This window comes from Tachyglossus aculeatus, chromosome 12, assembly GCF_015852505.1.
Source record: "Tachyglossus aculeatus isolate mTacAcu1 chromosome 12, mTacAcu1.pri, whole genome shotgun sequence".
Classification (NCBI taxonomy): Eukaryota; Metazoa; Chordata; class Mammalia; order Monotremata; family Tachyglossidae; genus Tachyglossus; species Tachyglossus aculeatus.
In genome coordinates, this window is record NC_052077.1 from 29,723,577 (window position 1) to 29,747,163 (window position 23,587).

Below are 23,587 nucleotides of genomic sequence, written 5' to 3' on the forward strand. Positions count from 1 at the left end.
TTTTGACAGCGAAAGCAATTACGTTTAGCCTGGAATTGAGAATTGTATGAGAAAAGAAAGGTTTTCTCTGTACTGAGGATAAAATTAGAAGGGAGGAATAGAGAGGAACTTCAGAACGTTGCTACCCCCTCCAGACTATAAGCTCCTTGTAGACATGCGTACCGATTCTGTTGTACTGTACTCCCCAAACGCTTAGTACAGTGCTCTGTACACAGCAAGCACTCCATTCATTCAATTTACTGAGCGCTTACTGTGTGCAAAGCACTGTACTAAGCACTTGGGAGAGTATGCTATAGTGACATATGGACACATTCCCTTCCCACAGCGAGCTTACACTGATGGAATATGAGGACAATAACATCTCGGGTGAGTAGACATTTGACCATCTTATAAGTCCTGAAACAAAAGTAGGAGAAAGAAGGGAGAATGTTGCTGAGTAAGGGACAACAAGGTGAATGAAGGAAATGCCCACAATTCTAAAACAAAACACTTTTTTTTAATAGGTTGTCCATACAATAAGCTTAGGGTATGATTTGTTCTAAAATGTGCCTTTTTTTGGTTTTCAAAATCAATCCCAACTAAAAGATACATGAAATTAAGGATATTAATACATAAACACACATGGCTGAGTGTTTTATATAGTACACTATTTATAGGACTGCACAAGGCACAGTTATTCTTTGACTGGTAAACACTGGCAAAACAATGTATTCTCAGCTTTCAGATATGTACCCATGGTAACTGTGGGGTACATTCATTCTCATCAATCTCAACTATCCCTTGTTTTGAGAGATATGTAATGAAGATGAGAAATCGGTCGTCTATCTAGGCACCAATGCATACAGGGAGGTACACTTGGCATTCCTATATACTTTACTGCTTCTTAAAATGGGAAACTTTTATAAACAATATGTAAAACGTTGTTAAGCAATTTTACAATTGCTGAGGTGCCTCTCAGATGGGAAAATTCATTCAGTTATTAGGAACTATGAATACCCACAATCTATTGTAACTGCATTAGACTGAGTTATATTATTTTATCTAAAAAGCTTTGGATTTTAAATACTCATTTTAAGTCATAGACACTTTTTTCACTTAATATGTGTGTGTGTGTGTGTGTGTGTATGTCCGTGTGAGTGCGTGAGTGTATGTGTTCTGATTTCTTGGGCTATTCACAGTTGAGAAGTGCTTTGGGTTGTTTTTCATGCAATAGCAGATGAAACTGTAAATCAAGTTCGGTTTTCTCTTTAAATGATGAAAATTCAGGTAACTCCTTAATTGAATCTGTTGACTGGCAAGACATTCTAACTCGATGATTTCCACACACTGGATGTGATTTTCCTAAGTCCTCAACAGTAGGCTGAAACTGCTCAAATTCAATCAGAATTAACCAATCCAGTGGCTGAGTCCTGAAAAATCACAAAAGCATCAGATTGTTAGTACTTGTCGAGACAGTTCTGAAGAAAACGCTTTTGAATAAATACAATGTGTAAGTTACTTGTGTCCAAGTGCATAACATAAAAGAGAACCACAGACTTCTGATAGAAACCATCTGCAGGAGAAGGTCAGAACGCAGCTGGGATTTTCATTCAAATTAATTACTGTGACAACTAACGGAGTGAAAAGGCAACACAAGACCATTCATGTCGTTTCTAAGGGGGCATTACCATTCTCCTTGGAAAAAGAAAATAACGGGGAATCATTTGGGGTTGTGCTTGTCTTTAGACAGCTGCCTGCTAGGCCAGTTAGGCTGCTGGCAGCTTCAGATTTTTTCGGTATCCTCATCAGGGTTGATTTTTTTAACCGCAACTGGGCTTGCTTGTTTTAAAGACGTCTTGGAAACGTCTGTGTGCATGGTGGACATGGCTATGGTTTCATAGTCATCATCCCGGGACCGAAAATCACAAAAGTTAAAGAAGAACTGTAAGTCTCTCTGGAAGTTCTTGTTGAGGAATCCATAAAAGATGGGGTTGACGCAGGTGGAGATCATGGCCGTGAGGTGGCAAAGCAGGAACAGCAGGTTATGATTGCAGGTGGCAATGATCTGGTGATTCCAGTCGAACACGGTGTTGAAGACGGTGAGCGGCAGCCAGCAGACGGCAAAGGCGACCACGATGGACAGGAGCATGATATTGATTCTTTTGGTTTCAGTAGACCTGTACTTATTGTCTCTCATCTTGTCCATCATGTTGTTCCTCCTTTTCAAACGGATGTAGATCTGCAAGGGACGAGACAAAACACGCGTGTGTGGAACCGCCAAACCAAGGAACAATTCGGGTCCACCGAGGCCCACCGGAAATAAAGGCAGAAGGGGGAAGAACGTTCTCTCTTACCTTGAAGTAGCAAATGAATATAAAACAGAGTGGGCCAAAGTACTGGAGCACCGAGAGAACGGTGGTATAAGAGAGTCTGTGAGAGTCTGAAGGAAACTGATCAAAGCACACGTACTTGTCCTTGAACGCGTCAAGCGTCACGTTTTGGAACGGCTCGTTGGACAGTACCTGGTAGATCACGAAAGGCAGAGAAGACGCCACCGCGAGGACCCAGATGACCGCGATCCCCACAAACGCGTGTCTGTTATTGGGCCTCCAGCCGCGGGGATTGATGATCAGCTGATGGCGTTCGATGGCGATGAGAACCAGGGAGAAAATGGAGACGGTGACGGAGACGCACTGCACGAAAGGATTCAGTTTGCACATTGGCTCACCGAAGACCCAGTGGTCCATCAGAGTGTAAACAAAAGTAAAGGGGAGACACATAATTGTCACCAGAAGGTCCGAGAAGGAGAGATTCACGATGAGGATATTGGTGACGTTCCTCATCTCCTTCTGCTTTAAGATGATGATGATCAAGGCCAGATTCCCGGAGATCCCCAGGATGATGACGGCTCCATAAGCCAGGGCCAACGTAAAGACCATAGTCAAGGGCACATGACACTCGTCATGCTCAAAGGGCAGAAACTGGGAATTCTTCTCTGAAAAATTATAGTCGACGGAATGGTTATCAACATAGGAAAATGCCGTCGTATTCATTTTTCGTCTGGGGGGGGTAGTGTAGATTTCTTCAGTGGAATGTATACTCTATTTCCTCAAAGCAATTCAAAGGCTCAACATATTCTCATTCTCCTAGGGGAAGAACAGTAACTAAAATTTTCTCAGAACTCTTCATTTCTTTGATAATCTGGCACAATCTGTAAAGAGAAAACGGGCACTTTTAGCGCTAATTTTGTTCGCTTGACCAGTGGCTATGCCAATGAATAACACTGCCCACAGTTTTCAAAGGAAAAGTCACTCAATAAATAATAAACCTATTCAAACATGCGTCAACTGCCGAGACCATACAGCAGGTAAGTAGCAGAGAAGGGACCAGAACCTGGGTGTCTGGCTCCCAGCTTCTGCTCTTTGCACTAGGCCTCGCTTGTCTTCCTGGATTTACTACGCCTACAGTCAGGCACTGATAGAAAGAATGATCTCTTTACAAGTCACTCAGTGGCATTTATTGAGTGCTTACCATGTGCTGAGCACTGTGCTAAGCTTCTGGGAGAGTATAGTACAACAGAGTTGGTAGACACCACCCCCGCCCAAAATGAACTTACAGTTTAGAGGGGGAGATGGACATTAATGTAAATAATTCATAGCTACATAAGTGCTGTGGGGCTGAGGATGGAGTGAATATCAAATGTCCCAGGGATGCAGATCAAAGTACAGATCATTTTAGAACATGAGTAAGTCATTAAGCACGACCACAACGAAGCTGTATCTCCAGAACTAGTGTGAGTAATTGAGAAATGTATTTTTTTTTAAATCTCAGGTTTGCCAGTGATCGCTCCCTTGCCAAGTTTCGCATCCCAGGCTACGGAGATTTTGTGTTTGTTTTCGGTATGGCTCCAAACATTGTTCTCGCCGAGCAGAAAAATAGTAAAAGATTGTGAACGATGTTCATTGTCAACAAAGTCACAAGGTCTCCTAGAAAGCAACGGGAGGAGAATGCAACAAAAGAAGGTCTACCTCAAAGTTATTAGAGAAAATGGAGAAAAGAGCATCTTCTTTCTGAGGAGTCTCATTTCTAGACCTGGCAAATTAGTAGAACAGATGATGAAGTTTAGGATCCGTGAGCACTTAGAAAAAATACAACCTATGGGAGAAGGAGAGTGTAGTTTCTCTAAGGGGAAATCCTGACTCATTAATCTGCTGAAATTCTTTGTAGGTATCAACAAGCATGTGGAAGGGGGTGGAGACCAGTAGACATAATATTTTTAGATTTCCAAAAGGCTTTTGATAATGCTATACATATTTAGAAATTCAGTCAGTTCTCCTATAACACATTAAACAAAACTCATAATATGGAGATGTGTCTCCCAACTCTATTATATTGTTATACTACAGTCTCCCAAGTGCTTAGTACAGTGCTCTGCACACAATAACCTCTCAATGAATACACAAACATTTCTTCAGACACGGCATCTCTATCCTGATATGTGTCATCCTAAGAACGTTCCTCAGTTCCCTAATCACAGTCTATCCAAAATGCATAGCTAAAATACACGTTACAGAAGAAGTGCCTGTACTGAGTAATCACAGGATTAGAGGGCTGTTTCATCAAGGGTGAAAAACTGGCTAACAAAAAGAATAATCAAATGATAGGAGACGGTAAAGCTCTCGAAATGGAGAAGAACAAATAATGGAAGACCTCCAGAATCTGAGCTAGGAATAGTTTTGCTCAACATCTTCAAAAACCATCTGCAAGAGAAAGCACACAGTGAAATCTTCAAGATGGCAAATGAAACTCAGGCCTTCTGGGTTGTGGAAGTGCCACAGAGGTGGGGATAAAACCCAGAAAAACCTACACAAATGAACAAATTAAAAAATGGCAGATGAGTGTCAACTGGAGCAAGTGCAAGATGTTGGACACGACAAAAAATAAACCCAGCCACAACTACGTTAATGATGGGCTCAGAGCTTTCAGTCATGACTCAGGGAAGAGATCTCAGAGTTGTTGACTGTTCTTCTATGGACGAATATACAAATTATTTATTCATATTAATGTCTGCTCCACCTCTAAGCTGTTAGCTTATTTTGACCAGCGACTGAGTCTACCAATTCTGTTGTATTGTACTCTCCCAACGCTTATTACTGTGCTCTGCATACAGTAAATGCTCAATAAATACCATTGGTTGATTGATTGATTGATTTGTTGTTTTTTTACATCATTGGTTCTATGAACGGCAGAACCCAAAAAGAGCCAAAAAGCAGTAGGAGTTATCAGAAAGGGGAAAGAGAACAAAGACCAAATTTTGCTTCTACGTAAAATCAGAGTACATTCATCCTTGGAATACTGTATACAGTTTTGATTTTGTCATTGAAAGGACAGGAAAGATCTGGAGAAGTATCAGAAAGGGGCAACCAAATGTCTAAAGATTCCTTGTGAGGACAGAATAGAAGAGTAAGGAGCCTTCAATCTGAAAAAAAAAAAAACAAAACCACAGGTAGGGAGAGGAACGCAATTGAAATCTATGGAATCACAAAGAATACTCACAGGGCAAACTTGGAACTGTTAGTCACCAAACCCCAAAATATTAGGGTGAAAAAACATCCACTGAAGGTTGAGAGTAATGTAAAAAACAATAAAATGATACACTTTTTCATAGAGTGGCTGTAAAGTATATAGGATTTGTTACCACAGGAAATTGTTCAGGCAAAAAATAGCAATAGGTGCAAAAAAAGTCTAGGATAAATAGGAATCTGTAGAAAAAAGTTAAGATTCTTACTTAGTAAATCCCTAAACATTAGGACCAGTGTTCAGAAGGTTTCCCATAACATGTAAGCTCACTGTGTGCAGGTAATGTGTCTACCAACTCTGTTGAATTGTGTTCTTCTAAGAACTTGGTACAACGCTCTGCACACAGCAAGCGCTCAGTAAATACCATTGATCAATCAATAACATGGTTCTTCTGATCATCTTGTTGTGGCATTTGTTAAGTGCTTACTTTGTGCCAAGCACTGTACTAAGCACTGTGGTAGATACAAGATAATCAGGTCTCACACAGTCCCTGTCCCACACAGGACTCACAAGGTAAGGAAGAGGGAGGACAGGCATAAACCGCCACCCCCCAATTTTACCACTGTTGGAGACAGAATTTGGGGGCCGACTAACCCATTGGTTTGATCCGGGAATGGGGTTACTTATGTTCTTAACCAGTCAGCCTAAAATTTCTGTCTTAAAATTCTATAAATATCATCTGTGCTCCACTCTCCAAACTTCCAAGCTACTTGGACTAATACAGCTATAATTTGCTCCCCAAACTTAACAACCTGAAACATTTCTCAGCCAGCCAATTGTCAGCTGTGTGACTTTGGGTGACTTTATTTTGGCTTAATAAATGTCATTATTATTATTATTAATATTACTATTATTAGTAGTAGTATTAATCCCCATTTTACAGATGAGGTCACTGAGGCCCAGAGAAGTGAAGTGACTTGCCCAAATAATAGTAAGAATAATGATGGCATTTATTAAGCGCTTACTATGTGCAAAGCCCTGTTCTAAGCGCCGGGGAGGGTACAAAGTGATCAGGTCATCCAACGGGGGGGGGCTCACAGACAATTGTCAGCTGTGTGACTTTGGGTGACTTTATTTTGGATTAATAAATGCTATTATTATTATTATTATTATTATTATTAATCCCCATTTTACAGATGAGGTCACTGAGGCCCAGAGAAGTGAAGTGACTTGCCCAAATAATAATAATAATAACAATGATAATAATAATAATAATAGCATTTATTAAGTGCTTACTATGTGCAAAGCCCTGTTCTAAGCACCGGGGAGGGTACAAGGTGATCAGGTTGTCCCACAGGGGACTCACAGCCAATTGTCAGCTGTGTGACTTTGGGTGACTTTATTTTGGCTTAATAAATGCCATCCTTATTACTATTGTTCATTCATTCATTCAATCGTATTTATTGAGCGTTTACTGTGTGCAGAGCACTACGCATTTGTTACTCTATTTTATTTGTACATATTTATTCTATTTTATTTTGTTAATATGTTTTGTTCTCTGTCTCCCCCTTCTAGACTGTGAGCCCACTGTTGGGTAGGGACCGTCTCTAGATGTTGCCAACTTGTACTTCCCAAGCGCTTAGTACAGTGCTCTGCAAACAGTAAGCGCTCAATAAATACAATTGAATGAATGAATTTCTCATTTTAAAAGAACCCCGCTCCCGATGCTGCCCCTGTAGAGGAAGAAAACAGGCTATTAGAGTTTCTGCGGTGGACTCAGATGGAGAAGGAAGCAGGAGTGTTCTGTGTTGAGCCAAATTACAGTAGGCATCATCTTTCTGAGCCAATGACCCTCAGGTGAGGGAAGAAAGGAACACGTCTGAGAGCAGGAAATAACTGTTTCAAGTCTTTTTTTCCTCCAGCTGGACCATCCCTGCTCTGTTTCCTCTACCAAATCTCTTTTAATAGTAGTAGCAGTTATTGATTGCCCACTTAGTGCAAGCACGGTACTAGATGGTTAGAATACAGAATAAAGAAATGACACATTCCTTGCTCACAAGGCACTCGCATTCTGATGGGGAAGACAGATGTAACTATTTACAAGTAGGGTTGTCAAAATTAGTAATGGGCTAGTGTGCCGTTTCATCTGATGGGAAATTCTTTTTTCAAGTGGGCATATGTCTGTAGCAGGTGTTAGAAAAGGTGGAGAAGAGAAGCAAGGTTGCTATCATTGTTGCATTCTCCAGGTCTGGATATGAGGCTAATGCAAATACCACTGTCTGCCTGCAACAGATGTTAGAAAAGGGAGGAAGAGGAGCAAGGTTGCTTTCTCCTCCATGGCTATTGTTGTATTCTCTGTAATGTTTTAGGGCCAGAATCCTTATAATTATGCAATCGTAGAACAAAACTATTCTTCCATCATTCTAAAATTTGATAAAGCCTGTAAGATTGAATAGATCATGTTGCCACACGTGAGAATGTACAGTAGTGGGGATATGTGAGTATATGTGAGAAGCTTTAGTTAATACACTCACAAATACACAAGGGCACACACACACACACACACACACACACACACACACACACACACGCACACCCCATAGCTAAGAACATCACAATTACCTCATTTCGCAAAGGTCTGGCTCTGAGGGAATCAGATATGAGGGACAAGACTGAGCATTATAATTAGGGACAAGTAGAAATTTAATATTTGAGCATGAATGGTCGAGCTTATCTTCAGAATGTAAAAAGCATATAAATCTAGAACTGTGGGACTGCATAGAACCAAGGTGTTACAAATACTCACATATCCCCACTACTGTACATTCTAATGTGTGGCAACATGATCTATTTGATCTTACAGGCTTTATCAAATTTTAGAATGATGGAAGAACAGTTTTGTTCTACGACTGCATAATTATAAGGATTCTGGTCCTAAAATACAGCAATTCATCATATCCTGTATCGGGTTCAAATACAAACACTCTGTAGTCTTCATACCTGCAAAGCGTCACAAATTTCAGTCTATCGATTCAAAAGATAGCTAGGGGAAATGCTTGCTCCTTTGTAAAAATGAATCTTCCTTGAAAATGTGAATGAGAAAAATGGAAAGGAAACCATAAGTCATTTTACTACTTGTGCATACATCATTTCACAGACACCACTTGCCAATCCTTCAATACGTATGGAAATGAACAGAATCAGGCACAGTAATTAAAGTATTAAAATGTGTGGGCTAAAAATGGAAGTTCGGCTACCTTGCTCATCAATTCTATTGAAAAATCACTCGGATGATTTTCTTGTTATCTGTGACAGAATTATAGATATGCCCTGTAGGTATCAGCACCCTTCTTTTGTTAACCACCTATAAAGTAAGAACAGGTAAAATACCATCGAGGCCAGTGGAAAAGTTATTGCGCACCTTCGCCCCTTACCAATCAGATTTCCCATACGTTTCTGGCCTTGGGTTAAACCTGACTCTGAATTTTCAATATTTTAGTTTTAACCAGAAATTACAAAAAGGACAAAGGATAGGAGAATGAATCTCTCCCAAATAAAACAGATTGACATCAACTCTCGCCAAAACAAAAAAGTGCACCCCAAAGCAGCCTATATAAGGGCATCATTCTGTTAACTGGAAGGCAATTTGATGCCAGAAAAATGAGCCTGAAATTTAAGTGGGAAAAAAAGGGAAAATGTGTACTGTTAACACTAGCCACGTCAGTCTCTTTCCACTGTGACTACTGTTCCTGCTAGACTGTGAGCCCGTTGTTGGGCAGGGATTGTCTCTATTTGTTGCTGAATTATACTTTCCAAGCGCTTAGTACAGTGCTCAGCACACAGTAAGCACTCAATAATTGTGATTGAATGAATAGATTTTTGCTGCCTTAGTGGTTTGGCTGCTTGTAGTCCCACTAGCCCATCATAATTGCTAAAACAGTCTCTCCCCGAAATCCCCTACAAGATCTTCATCCCTGTCTTGGCCAGAGGAGAAAGCACTTTCAATCACACGAAAAGTTACCCTCAGTTTACCCAGATCACTTACATAATCAGCTGTTCCTTCCCAGCGTGGGGATGGGGGGGACCCACCTCAACCGACAGCTGGTTACAAACAAAGCCGTGTGGCAACAGCCTGGCCAGGTTTGGGAATCAGAGGACATGGGTTCTAATCCTACCTTCTCCACTTGCCTGCTGTGTGACTTTGGGCAAGACGCTTCACTTCCCTGTGCCTCAGTTACCTCATCTGTAAAATGGGGATTAAGACTGGGAGCCCCATGTGGGACAACCTGATTATGTTGTATAGAGCAGCACTTGGGAGTCAGAGGATGCGGGTTCTAATTCTGACCGTCACTTGTCTGCTGTGCTACCTTGGGCAAGCCGCTCAACCTCTCTGAGCCTCTGTTACCTCATCTTGTGAGCCCGTGGTTGGGTAGGGATTGTCTCTGTTGCCCAGTTGTACTTTCCAAGTGCTTAGTACAGTGCTTTGCACACAGTAAGCGCTCAATAAATACGGCTGAATGAATGTAAAATGGAGATTAAGAGACTGTGAGCCCCACATGGGACAACCTGATTATCCTGTATCTCCCCCAGCGCTTGACACATAGTAAGCACTTAACAAATACTATAATAATCAACAAAGGGCAAGTAGCAGCTATTGGCGTGCGTCTTGGGAGCAGAGACTGGGAGGGTGATGACTTATTTCCCTCCTCCTCCTCCTCCATCCCACACCCCCCTCCCCGCCAGCTCCTGCAAGAAGCAAACGACATTAACTTTGTTTGACTCACGGTGATTGTTCAACAGGCGACAGCCCAAGGACTTGTACTTCCCAAGCGCTTAGTCCAGTGCTCTGCACACAGTAAGCGCTCAATAAATACGATTGACTGAATGAGAAAGACCCGAGAGAGGCCCGGTTTTCCCAGTCCCGGGGAGGTGGGGAATATTTTCCCCGGATTCAAGGCTGTTTTCCAAAGTAGAAAGTGCGTTTCCTTGCTCAGGAGAGCCCGCTGCTCACTGAAGCGCTTAGTACAGTGCTCTGCACAAAGTAAGGGCCCAATACGACTCAATGAATGGGTCACGGGAAAGGAACCGGCCAGGTTGCTTTTTGCAAGGGGCAAAGGGGAGGGAGAGTTTCCATCCATCCATCTCCCCCTTTAAGACTGTGAGCCCACTGTTGGGTAGGGACTGTCTCTATATGTTGTCAATTTGTACTTCCCAAGCGCTTAGTACAGTGCTCTGCACATAGTAAGCACTCAATAAATACGATTGATGATGATGATGATGATCCATCCATCCATCCACTCACTCATCCATCCATTCATTCAATCGCATTTATTGAGCGCTTACTGTGTGCAGAGCACTGTACTAAGCGCTTGGGAAGTACAAATCAGCAACATACAGCGACAGTCCCTACCCAACAATGGGCTCACAGTCTAGTAGGGCGAGACAGACAACAAAACGGAACAAGTAGACAGGTGTCAATGCCATCAGAATAAAAAGAATTGTATCACATCTGTGCCGCATTAATGATGGTATCTGCTAAGCACTTACTATGTGCCAAGCACTGCTCTAAGTGCAAGTGCTGGGGTAGATACAAGGTAATCAGGTTGTTCCACGTGGGGCTCACAGTCTTAATCCCCATTTGACAGATGAGGTAACTGAGGCACAGAGAAGCTAAATGATTTGCCCAAAGTCACACAGCTGACAAGTGGCAGAGCCAGAATTAGAACCCAAGCCCATGCTCTTTCCACATCCATCCATCCATCCGTACTTATTAAGTGCTTACTGTGTGCAGAGCACTCTACTAAGCTCTTGGGAAAGCCTAGAACAGTGCTTGGCACATAGTAAGCGCCTAGAGAAGCAGCGTGGCTCAGTGGAAAGAGCACGGGCTTGGGAATCAGAGGTCACGAGTTCTAATCCCGGCTCCGCCACTTATCGGCTGTGTGACCTTGGGTAAGTCACTTAACTTCTCCGGGCCTCAGTTACCTCATCTGTAAAAAATGGGGACTAAAGCTGTGAGCCCCATGTGGTACCGCCTGATTACCCTGTATCTACCCCGGCGCTTAGAACAGTGCTTGGCACATAGTAAGCGCTTAACAAATACCATTATTATTATTATTATTAACAAATACCATCCTTATCATTAGTATTACCATCCAGCAATAGAGAGGGACAATCCCTGCCCAGATGGAGCTCACAGCTAGAAAGAGGGGAGTGGGGGGGGCGGGGGAGACAGACATCATCGATAGCCCACTGTTGGGTAGGGACAGTCTCTATTTGTTGCCAATTTGTACTTCCCAAGCGCTTAGTACAGTGCTCTGCACATAGTAAGCGCTCAATAAATACGATTGATTGATTGATTGATTGATAGGAATCAACAGAAATCGATACCAATAAATAAAATAGACAGCTAGGGCGGTGGGGCTGGTGGGAGGAGGAGGGAAGAGCCAAGGGAGCAAGGCAGGGCCCTGCGGAAAAATGGGACTTAATCTGGGAAGGCCTCCTGGAGGAGATGAGCCTTCCACTTCCCATCGAAAACCAGGGAGCCGGGACCCGACCCGGGGGGAGGCGAGCTACCACGTCAACAGCGCTTTTTTCATTCATTCAATCCTATTTACTGAGCGCTTCCTTTGTGCAGAGCACTGGACTAAGCGCTTGGGAAAGTACGATCTAACAATAGACACATTTGTTCTCTCCATGCGCTGCGGAGAGGCGACCTGGGACCGAAAGCGCCAGCACCCTTCACCCCATTTCACCCCTCCTGGCCCGATAGGTGCCGGGTGAGAGCCAACTTTTAATAATAATGACAATAACCATAATAATAATGATGGTATTTGTTAAGCGCTTACTATGTGCCAAACACTGTTCCAAGTACTGGGGGAGCTACGGGGTAATCAGGTTGTCCCACGTGGGGCTCACACTTTGAATCCCCATTTTAATAATAATAACAATAATAATAATGTTGGTATTTGTTAAGCGCTTACTATGTTTCAAGCACTGTTCTAAGTATTGGAGGAGTTACAGGGTAATCAGGGCTCACACTTTGAATCCCCATTTTATTAATAATAATAATAATGTTGGTATTTGTTAAGCGCTTACTATGTGCCAAGCACTGTTCTAAGTACTGGGGAAGCTACAGGGTAATCAGGTTGTCCCACGTGGGGCTCACACTTTGAATCCCCATTTTATTAATAATAATAATAATAATAATAATAATGTTGGTATTTGTTAAGCGCTTACTATGTGCCAAGCACTGTTCTAAGTACTGGGGGAGGTGCAGGGTAATCAGGTGGTCCCACGTGGGGCTCACACTTTGAGTCCTAATAATAATAATAATAATAATAATAATAATAATAATAATAATGATGTTGGTATTTGTTAAGCGCTTACTATGTGCCGAGCAGTGTTTTAAGTACTGGGGGAGCTACAGGGTAATCAGGTTGTCCCACGTGGGGCTCACACTTTTAACCCCCATTTTAATAATAAAATAATAATAATAATAATAATAATGTTGGTATTTGTTAAGCGCTTACTATGTGCCAAGCACTTTTCTAAGTACTGGGGGAGCTACAGGGTAATCAGGTTGTCCCACGTGGGGCTCACACTTTTAATCCCCATTTTAATAATAATAATAATAATAATAATAATAATAATGTTGGTATTTGTTAAGCGCTTACTATGTGCCAAGCACTGTTCTAAGTACTGGGGGAGCTACCGGGTAATCGGGTGGTCCCACGTAGGGCTCACACTTTGAATCCCCATTTTACAGAGGAGGTCACTGAGGCCCGGTGAAGTGACTCGCCCAAAGTCCCACGGCTGGCAGGGGGCGGAGGCGGGATTAGAACCCACGTCCTCTGCCTCCCAAGCCCGGGCTCTTGTCACTAAGCCACAACGCTTCTCTTTTCCCCCTTTCCCTCTCCCCCTGAAGTCTCCCAGAACAGAAAGACTCCGGGGGAACAGGAGAGATCGGGGCTGAGCTGGTTGCGGGCGGAGGAATGGGTCTGATGTTGGATTGTACCCTCCCCGGCGCTTAGCACAGTGTTTAGCACAGTGCTTTGCGCACCGTAGGCGTGTCACGGATGCGATGAATAATAATGGCACTAGAATAGGCCCTCCCACCTTTCAGGTGGTGGTTGCTTGGAGCCCAGAGGTTGGGGGCCAAATCCAAAGTTGGATTTGCCAGGAGGAAGCCCCAGCCCCTTGGGCATCCAGAGGGGGACCAGGCCCTCTTGGGTCCCCAAAGCCCCTCGTCCCCTTCCCGTCCCACCAACCACAGCATCAATCCCCCCCAAATCCCCCCCAAATCCCCCCCAAAACCAAATCCTCCCCCCCTCCTAACAGTCCTCAAGGCGAACCCGAAAGAAACTTACCTGATCCCGGCCAGTTCTTGGGGCCCTCAGGCAGTCACCTTCTCCTCTGCGTTTGGAGTAGGAAGATGGAGAGGAGGAGAAGAGAGGAGGAAAAAATGCCCTGGGATTTCTCCAGCTCACATCCCAAAGATTGGTGAAGAGAGCTGGAGACGCCCCCTTAAAGCCCAACCCCACCTTAACCCCCTGTCACATGATGGTGCACCACCGAGCAGAGACTGGAGATCTCTCAACAAACACCTCACCTTTAAATTACACATCTGGGGGTGGGTTGCCTAGTGATTCTGCAAGGAATGCGGTTAAAATAGAGGAGCCACTCAGGGTCGGGCGTACATCTCCGTGTAGCCTCACAAGCGCGCACATACAGAGGAATAAGGAACACACGCAAAACAACACAGACACATACACACAACCACACACACTGCTTGGCTTTGAGGATACAAGGCAATGTCCAAAATTGTGTTGTGTGACCCGAACAGGGCCTCCCATTTCTTTGCAGGAGAGTGCCACCTTGTGGCCTGCCTTAGCCACTGCCTTAGCAAACTTCACAATTCACACTACACAGTCATCATCAATCGTATTTATTGAGCGCTTACTATGTGCAGAGCACTGTGCTAAGCGCTTGGGAAGTACAAATTGGCAACATATAGAGACAGTCCCTACCCAACAGTGGGCTCACAGTCTAAGAGGGGGAGACAGAGCACAAAACCAAACATACTAACACAATAAAATGAATAGAATAGGTATGTACAAGTAAAATAAATAAATAAATAGAGCAATAAATATGTACAAACATATATACATATATACAGGTGCTGTGGGGAAGGGGAGGAGGTAAGTTGGGGGATGGAGAGGGGGGCGAGGGGGAGAGGAAGGAAGGGGCTCAGTCTGGGAAGGCCTCCTGGAGGAGGTGAGCTCTCAGCAGGGCCTTGAAGGGAGGAAGAGAGCTAGCTTGGCGGATGGGCAGAGGGACTGGGGGCATTCCAGGCCCGGGGGATGACGTGGGCCGGGGGTCGATGGCGGGACAGGCGAGAACGAGGTACGGTGAGGATACACAATGCTCCTTGCCTTTTATTTTTGTTGGATTTTTTGGGGGTGGGGGAGGCGTTTTTTTTTTTTTTTTTTACCCGTGCAGGGCATCTATTATTGCTTCTGAGAAACAAGGCTCCTTTTTCTCAAAGCTCATCCCTTATGGCATCACTTATTATCACACTACCCTATGTCGCTGCTACTACTATAATAATAATAATAATTGGCATTTGTGAAGCGCTTACTATGTGCAAAGCACTGTTCTAGGCGCTGGGGAGGATACAGGGTGATCAGGTTGTCCCACGTGGGGCTCACGGTCTTAATCCCCATTTTACAGATGAGGTAACTGAGGCCCAGAGAAGTTAAGTGACTTGCCCACGATCACACAGCAGACATGTGGCGGAGTCGGGATTCGAACCCATGACCTCTGACTCCAAAGCCCGTGCTCGTTCCACTAAGCCACGCTGCTTCTCTACTACTACTGCTACTACTACTACTACAGAGAGGCCTGGCAGATGGGCGATACCGGCTATTGTTCCCACCAAAATGATGAAGAGTCTGAGAGCCAAGACGAAAGGGTTGCTGAGACCAGAACTCAAAAACTCCCGACCATTGCAAACGGAGTTCCTGCCCAGTACTAAGCGCTTAGTACAGTGCTCTTCACACAGTAGGCACTCAATAAATACGATTGATTGATTAGCCGAAGAACCCTCATTATGATGATGATGATGGCATTTATTAAGCGCTTACTATGTGCACATCATGTTCTAAGCTCTGGGGTGGGGGGGGATACAAGGTGATCAGGTTGTCCCACGGGGGGCTCACAGTCAATCCCCATTTTACAGATGAGGTAACTGAGGCAAAGATCCACTTCCAGGAAAAAAAAAAGAAAACATTCTGAGTCAGATTCAACAACTTGTAACAGTATATTTTCTAGATTGTAACTTTAAAATCAATCCATCAATCAGTAGTATTTATTGAGCGCTCAGTGTGTGCAGAGCCCAGTAATCAGTGCTAATCTACAATCCCTGTAGACACGCACACATACACAGTATTAAAATGTACACACACAAAACAACACACTGCTTTGTGGGCAGGGATCATCTCTATCAATTCTGTCGTGTTCTGCTTTTTCTAGTGCTTAATACAGGGCTCTGCCCACGGTAAGTGCTCAATAAATACCACTGATTGATTGATTGATTGAGATCCAATTGGAATTTATGTCAGCATGTCATGACTGTAGATTAGGTAGGCTGAACAGATCCCTTGTTTCCTGAAAGAATGATGGATCTCTTGAATTCCCTAAGCCAGACCGGCTCGACCGTTGAGTTGAATAAGGTACGGAAACAAACCATCACTGGAAGAGGAGTCAGGGGCCAATACTATATTCTCTCCTGCGAGAGAAAATGAAAAGAAAAATAAATTTCCCTGCTCACCTTCAGGGCCAACCAGGAATGAAAACAATAGATAACTTTCTGCATTCAATTTACCCCTGGGAATGAGAAAGTCCCCCACTCTGTTTTCGGCAGACAATTAAGTGGGAAATCCCTCCCTTCTCTCCCAAGAGCTAGGCTGCCAGCCTTAGTCCCCAAGACAGCACCAGTCCTGCCTAATAATAATAATAATAATTACGGTATTTGTTAAGTGCTTACTATGTGCCAGGCACTGTTTTAAGCGCTGGGGTAGATACAAGGTAATCCCACATGGGTCTCACAGTTTTAATACTCATTTTACAAATGAGGTAAATGAGGCACAGAGAAGTGAAGTGACTTGCCCAGAGTCACACAGCAGATAAGTGGCAGAGCGGGATTAGAACCCACGACCTCTGGCTCCCAAGTCCGGGCTCTTTCCAGAAAGCCAGGGTGCTGGAAGCTCTGCAAAATGTTCCTTTTCCTACTCCAGAACAAAGCCCGCAGAGAGTCAGAGAGACTCAGGGCTAGAAGCCAGGACCAGCAGGGGCTAGCAGGAAAAATATCCCAACTGCCAAATCCCTGGGAGCTGAGGGAGTGGGAGGCTTACGGTTGTACGGCATTGACTGGGGGATCCAGGGAAGACAGAGCCTACTGCGGGAAGGGAAAGATCCCTTCAGATGTGAAGAGTATCTCTGTTCACAAAAGCAACTTGGTGTGTAATTCAGGTTAATCACTACGATAGTCATACCAGGTTTTTGATACGGTTTCTATTTCGGAAAGCAATCTCTGCAGAAGTCAGAATTGGTTTAGGCTGCCGGGCCAAAAATTAATTCCCAAAGTAATGACTAAAATATTATCAAATGTCGTCGAGTCATTTCCGATTCATAGCCACTCTATGGAAATGACTACAATAAGCCCCTATAAATCCTGACTGTCAAGGAGTGCTCCCAATTTAGACATAACCTAGGCTGCCTCCAGTTTATGGGTTTGCAGTGCTTGCTTACAAAATTGTTCTCAGTTCTTTCCTTTTTTTAAAAAAAGCAAAGTAAATTTAAAGTTTTCAAATTACTTTGAGGGTGGCACTGTTACCAGAGCTTATAGTAATAATAATATTAATGTTGGTATTTGTTAAGCGCTTACTATGTGCCAAGCATGGTTCTAAGCACTGGGGAGGTTACAAGGTGATCAGGTTGTCCCATGGGGGGTTCACACAATTTTAATCCCCATTTTACAGATGAGGTAACTGAGGCACAGAGAAGTTAAGTGACTTGCCCAAAGTCACACAGCTGACAGTTGGCGGAGCAGGAATTTGAACCCATGATGTCTGACTCCAAAGCCCAGGCTCTTTCCATTGAGCCACACTGCTTATCTTCCTACTTTGGTAAATTCCACTCAAAGTCAATATAATTGTCAACAACCATCCGTAGAATCTAGATTCATATGGAAAGACAAGAAGGCAAAGGAGAACATAATACTGGACACTACGAACATCAAATACGCTACACAAGGGACAATGTTTTAGCGTTTCCAATGTGGATATGTATATATGTATATATGTATATATGTTTGTACATATTTGTTACTCTATTTTTTATTTATTTATTTTACTTGTACCTATCTATTCTATTTATTTTATTTTGTTAGTATGTTTGGTTTTGTTCTCCATCTCCCCCTTTTAGACTGTGAGCCCACTGTTGGGTAGGGACTGTCTCTATATGTTGCCAACTTGTACTTCCCAAGCGCTTAGTACAGTGCTCTGCACACAGTAAGCACTCAATAAATACGATTGGTGATGATGATGATGATGATGAGACTACAGATCCAATATTGACCTTTTTAGTCACCTACACACTCATAAATGAACTATTTATAGTAGGTTCGAGTTAATTAGGCCGAACACAGTCCCTGTCCCTCACAGGGCTCACATTCTAAGGAGGGAGAACAGGAATTTAATCTAATGCCCATTTTACAATTGAGGTAATTGAAGCATAAAGAAGTTAAGCGACTTGCCCCAGATCACACAGCAAGTAATTGGCAGAGCTGGGATTAGAACCCAGGTCCTCTGACTCCCAGGACCGTGCTTGCTGTGCTGCTTTTCATAAGTGGGGTCTTCTTCAGAGATAAAGGACAAGTATATCGATCCATCAGCCGTATTTCTTGAGCACTCACACTGTACTAAGAGCTCGAGAGAGTCCAATATAACAGAGTTGGTAGTCATGTTCGCTACCTACAACTAGCTTACACTCTAGAGGATGAGCTTGGTGTACATATAGACTTATAGATTGATAGATATAGGTGTCTATATTATGCTAGTGCTCCTTTCAGGTACCGCTCGAGACAAATCTTTCACGCTCAAGAAATTCGAGGAGAACCACACTTTCTCTAGATTCTGACCAACGCTGAATTGAGAGGTATGTCATTATTATTTGTCCTTTTGAAGGTGATTGCCTAGTGCTATATAAGCATAAATCCACGTGCAGATACAAGCAGAATAACTTTTAAAAATCGAGTCAAGCCTATACATCTTTCAGCTAGGCTAAATCCTCACCGCATTCACAATTCCTTGGCAAAAGAAGGACTCAAATGAACAATTTGGGGAGACCAATCTTTTCGGAGTCCAGAAGCTCATTTAAATTTCTACTCACCCATCTCTCTATTTACTCAACCTTGCCCCTTGAGTCACCCTCTCCACTTTGAAGCAATCTTGCTTTAAGGTTTTCATCATTAAAAGGCCAGCATGTCGTGATCTGGCAGTCTTTAGCCCCAAGCCCAAATTTCCAAGGGAAGTCATTTAACTTATGTGTTAATGATGTAATTCCTTACAAGAAGAACTGCTCTGTCTCACCCTATAAATATTTGGTAATAGAGACGACAGATCAGTCTCATTAGAAGTTTTACTTTCTCCTCTTTCCAGTGGTTCCAAGTAATGGTTGCATGGATGTTGGCATTACAGTAGCACATTAATCGTATTTTGCAAAGTCACTGAATGGTAATTTTTATGGAAAATGGATCCACTCCAAAACAAGAAAACAAATAAAAATAAAGTTCCAAGTTTTCAAGGTTTTAACTTCAGGTCTAGACATAAGCGCAAAGTTTGGAAGCACTCTTGAAAGCATTTGAGATACAATAGCAAGTATGATAGATACGATAGATAAGATAGATAGATAGATAGATAGATATAGATAGATAGGATACGATAGCAAGTCCCTCTTGCTCCCACTGTTTGTAAATAACTAGTATCTTTCATTCATTCAATCATATTTATTGAGCACTTATTGTGCGCAGAGCACTGAACTAAGTGCTTGTAGAATACAATTTGGCAGCAAATGGAGACAATCCCCACCCAACAACGGGCTCACGGTTTAGAAGTCTAGTATCTCCCTGGCTTCACCGTTAGACTGTAAACTCCTTGATGGCAGGGAGTATGCCTTGTACTTCTTTTGTACTCTTCCGAGCACTCAGTACAGTGCTGAGTACACAATACAGTTGTGCATCGCCTACGGTGTATTTATTTGGTTTATGGCCGTGTCCGGTGTCTGTATCTGATCATGCTTCAGCTGATTCAAGGAGTTAATTTACAGCATGCTCACGAATCACATCCTCTGATTGGTTTCTGAAGGCAGAAACTGATTGATTGGAAGAACTGCCAGCTTTCTGATGCAGTGAAATAATAGCGGCGCACAGAGACCAAGCAGTAATAATAATAATAATAATAACTGTGGCATTTGTTAAGTGTTTGTGTGCTAAGCGCAGGGGTGGGTACAAGCAAACAGGTTTGGGCATGGTCCCTGTCCCACGTGGGGCTCACGGTCTCAATCCCCATTTTACAAATGAGGTAACTGAGGCCCAGAGAAACGAAGTGACTTGGCCCAAAGTCGCACAGCAGACTAGGGGAGCAGTTGGGATTAGACCCCATGACTTCTGACTCTCAGGTGTACTCCACCCAATACACCATGCTGCTTCTCCAGTATCCTTCCCCAGTCCCAATCCTGTTGCCCCACCAGACTCGGCTGGGTACGGAGAGCCGCTGCAGCCATCAATGCCCGTGTGAAAGTGTTCCTGAGTGGGGCAGGGGGAGGGGGGAGAGGCAGCAGCAGTGGCAGAGACCCCCTCTGTCTCTTCTTTGTGCCCCAGAAGAGAGGTGGAGGGCAAGAGAGCGCCCTTCCGCCTCCTCTCTGTCCCCGGGCGATTGCCGTAATCAGGCAGTCAAGCTTTGCTCTTGCAGCCTTCAACTTCTGTAGCTTTAAATATCATTCCGTAAACACCAACTTGTGTATATTCTGTTGCTATTCTTTTCCATTTATGATAATGATTAAATTTCAACTTTTCCAGTTTGGTAATCTGGTTCGGTCATGGGGCTTTCACAGAGCCGTAAATCAGATAATAATAATGATGGCATTTGTTAAGCGCTTACTATGTGCAGAGCACTGTTCTAAGTGCTGGGGGGGATACAAGGTGATCAAGTTGTCCCACACTTGGGGCTCACAGTCTTAATCCCCATTTTACAGATGAGGGAACTGAGGCTCAGAGAAGTTAAGTGACTTGCCCAAGGTCAGACAGCAGACATGTGGCGGAGCTGGGATTCGAACCCATGATCTCTGACTCCAAAGCCCGGGCTCTTTCCACTGAACCATGCTGCTTCTAATCCTGCACCCTCTTCAGATACTGAATACAAAAGGGTAAACCCTAGTCTTAATAATAATAATGATGATGGCATTTATTAAGCGCTTACTACGGGCAAAGCGCTGGGAAGGTTACAAGGTGATCACATCATCCCCCGGGGGGCTCACAGTCTTCATCCCCATTTTACAGATGAGGGAACTGAGGCCCAGAGAAGTGAAGTGACTTGCCCAAAGTCACACAGCTGACAATTGGTGGAGCTGAGATTTGAACCCACGACCTCTGACCCCCAAGCCCGGGCTCTTTCCACTGAGCCACGCTGCTTCTCTAATTTAGTCCTACTTTACTATTGTACAGGTAAATGGCCCCAGTACCAATCTGGTGCAGCAGAAACATCAGAATCCAAAATTTATAGCTGTCTCCCCTACAAAAGGGAGAAGAGAATATTGTTGGTTATCAAATGGGTATAATTCATCATAAGTCCTACCCCACATGACAGCTGATAAGTGCAAGCAACTATAACCGAAGAACTTCTGAAAGAGTTTATCATTCAAACCTATCGGCTTATCACCTCACCAATGCACATTTATTCCCTGAAATGTATGATACGTTGTTCAGAAGAAAAAAAGCATTTTTTGCCAGGTAGAAAATAGGGAAGTTGTTTTCAAGATGTGAACACCAGATTTAAAAAAAATTATAGTCTACACATACGCAGACCTTGAAAAACTAGTTATCCAAGTGAACGGCGAAGAAAGTTATTGAAAGCATATGAAATGAACAGCCTCCTGCTAAAATGAAGAGAAAACAAGTGACGCACCACAGTCAAAGGGGCAGAATGGCTCATTTTATAGGCACAGGGCCTGCCAGTGAGACGGAGGTACATGCATATGTAACATATGGTACATATGGATGTGAGCATGTGATGAGTAAATAAGAATAATAACGAAGGTATTCATTAAGCATATACCATAATAATAATAATAATAAAGATGGCATTTATTAAGTGCTTACTATGTGCAAAGCACTGTCCTAAGTGCTGGGGAGGTTACAAGGTGATCAGGTTGTCCCACGGGGGGCTCACAGTCTTAATCCCCATTTTCCAGATGAGGTAACTGAGGCACAGAGAAGTTAAGTGACTTGCCCAAAGTCACACAGCTGACAAGTGGCAGAGCCGGGATTTGAACCCATGACCTCTGACTCCAAAGCCCGGGCTCTTTCCACTGAGCCATGCAGCTTCTGTGCCCTGTGTCAAGCGCATGGCTCAGTGGAAAAAGCAGGGTTTGGGAGTCAGAGGTCAGAGGTCAGAGTCAGAGGTCATGGGTTTGAATCCCCACTCTGCCACTTGTCAGCTGTGTGACCTTGGGCAAGCCACTTAACTTCTCTGTGCCTCAGTTACCTCATCTGTAAAATGGGGATTAGACTGTGAGTCCTACGTGGGACAACCTGATCACCTTGTATCTCCCAAGCGCTTAGAACAGTGCTTTGCACATAGTAAGCGCTTAACAAATACCATCATTATTGTTATTATTATTGTTAAGCACTGAGGAATACACAAGATAATCAGATCTGTCCCATACTGGGCTCACATTCCAAGGCGGAGGGAAAATGGGTATTTTATACCCATTTTACAGATGAAGACATTGGGGCACAGAGTTGTTTAGTGCCTTGCAGGCAAGTGGTGGAGGCAGGACTAGAACCCAGAACTCCTGACCCCAAGGCCTGGCCTCTTTCTACTAGGCCACACTGTCGCCCTACCGTAATAGAAGCAATAAAAGGAAGGGAGGCTAAATTTGAGGCCAGATGTTCCTCGGTATCTCACCCTTCAAGATCCCATTGTTTAGTCAGATTTGGAAAGGGTACTCCCTTCCACCCACTCCACTAAGAACGCTGGTGAAATCAGGGATTGGGGAGAATCAGTGAAATCAAGGCTGTGCAACAGACACAGAGACATCTGGTTCCCGGTACTGCACACAGGTATCAACGCTGCTTAACTTTTAAGGAAAATCACATGAAAAAGAGGCAGTTGCTCTTTCTTGGTTGGCATTCTGCACCGCTTTACTTTTTTACGTTTTTGTTTTCCTATCATATAAAAATGTTTGTGAAGAGGCTTTCTTTTGCTCAAGCATCACCAAATTTTCTATAAGAAGAGACCAAAACACAGGGTTTGTGCTCCCCCCCTTAGGTTCGCATGATTGACACTAGATTCCCTGGGAAAATAACAAAGCGTTTAATGTATTTGCTGCTTTTTGAAAAGATTCTTGCTGAGAGTCGGCTCTGTTTCTCAAAAATAGGAGAGTTGCTTGCATAAGGGACTAAGTACGGATTTATATAATAGAATGCGATATTGCTTCCAGAGTAATAAAGTATAATGCTTTCTCCCCCTCTACTTTTAGTGAATGATCGCGTTGCCCTCCTCCACATCTTTATAGATAAAATGTTTGAAAGTGATACATTATGAGATAAGAACGCAGCCTAATTTAACATTTGAAACAATTTCTTGTGTCTCAGGCTGTTGGGCCTATCCCTTTTTCTCTTAAGTTTTCATCTCTGCCCAACCAGTTCATTATTTCAGACCATTCATCGTTTCGCCTCCATTTTTAGATCTGCGGCAAGTGAGGTAGTGGCATTGAACAAAAGCAGCAGCTGCTGATTCTTAGCTTAGCC

At 43.4% G+C, this 23,587-nt stretch overlaps 1 protein-coding gene across 1 annotated transcript; it reads right to left on the reverse strand.

The window, feature by feature from the left end:
• Positions 1 to 1,013: 1,013 nt before the first annotated feature.
• Positions 1,014 to 13,936, reverse strand: NPY1R (neuropeptide Y receptor Y1). The gene is made up of 3 exons (XM_038755239.1): positions 13,866 to 13,936; positions 2,334 to 3,190; positions 1,014 to 2,218 (listed from the first exon to the last, which is right to left on the reverse strand). Exons 2-3 carry the CDS (start codon positions 3,030 to 3,032, stop codon positions 1,763 to 1,765), a joined length of 1,155 nt encoding a protein of 384 aa, XP_038611167.1. The 5' UTR covers positions 3,033 to 3,190; positions 13,866 to 13,936; the 3' UTR covers positions 1,014 to 1,762.
• Positions 13,937 to 23,587: the final 9,651 nt, after the last annotated feature.

What these genes read in the sequence shown, in the direction of transcription:
- NPY1R (XM_038755239.1), bottom strand. Translation starts at nt 3,032, where the DNA reads ATGAATACGACGGCATTTTCCTATGTTGATAACCATTCCGTCGACTAT. An exon ending in TATTCATTTGCTACTTCAAG is followed by an intron (nt 2,219 to 2,333) that starts GTAAGAGAGAAC and finishes CGTCCCTTGCAG; the next exon opens with ATCTACATCCGTTTGAAAAG.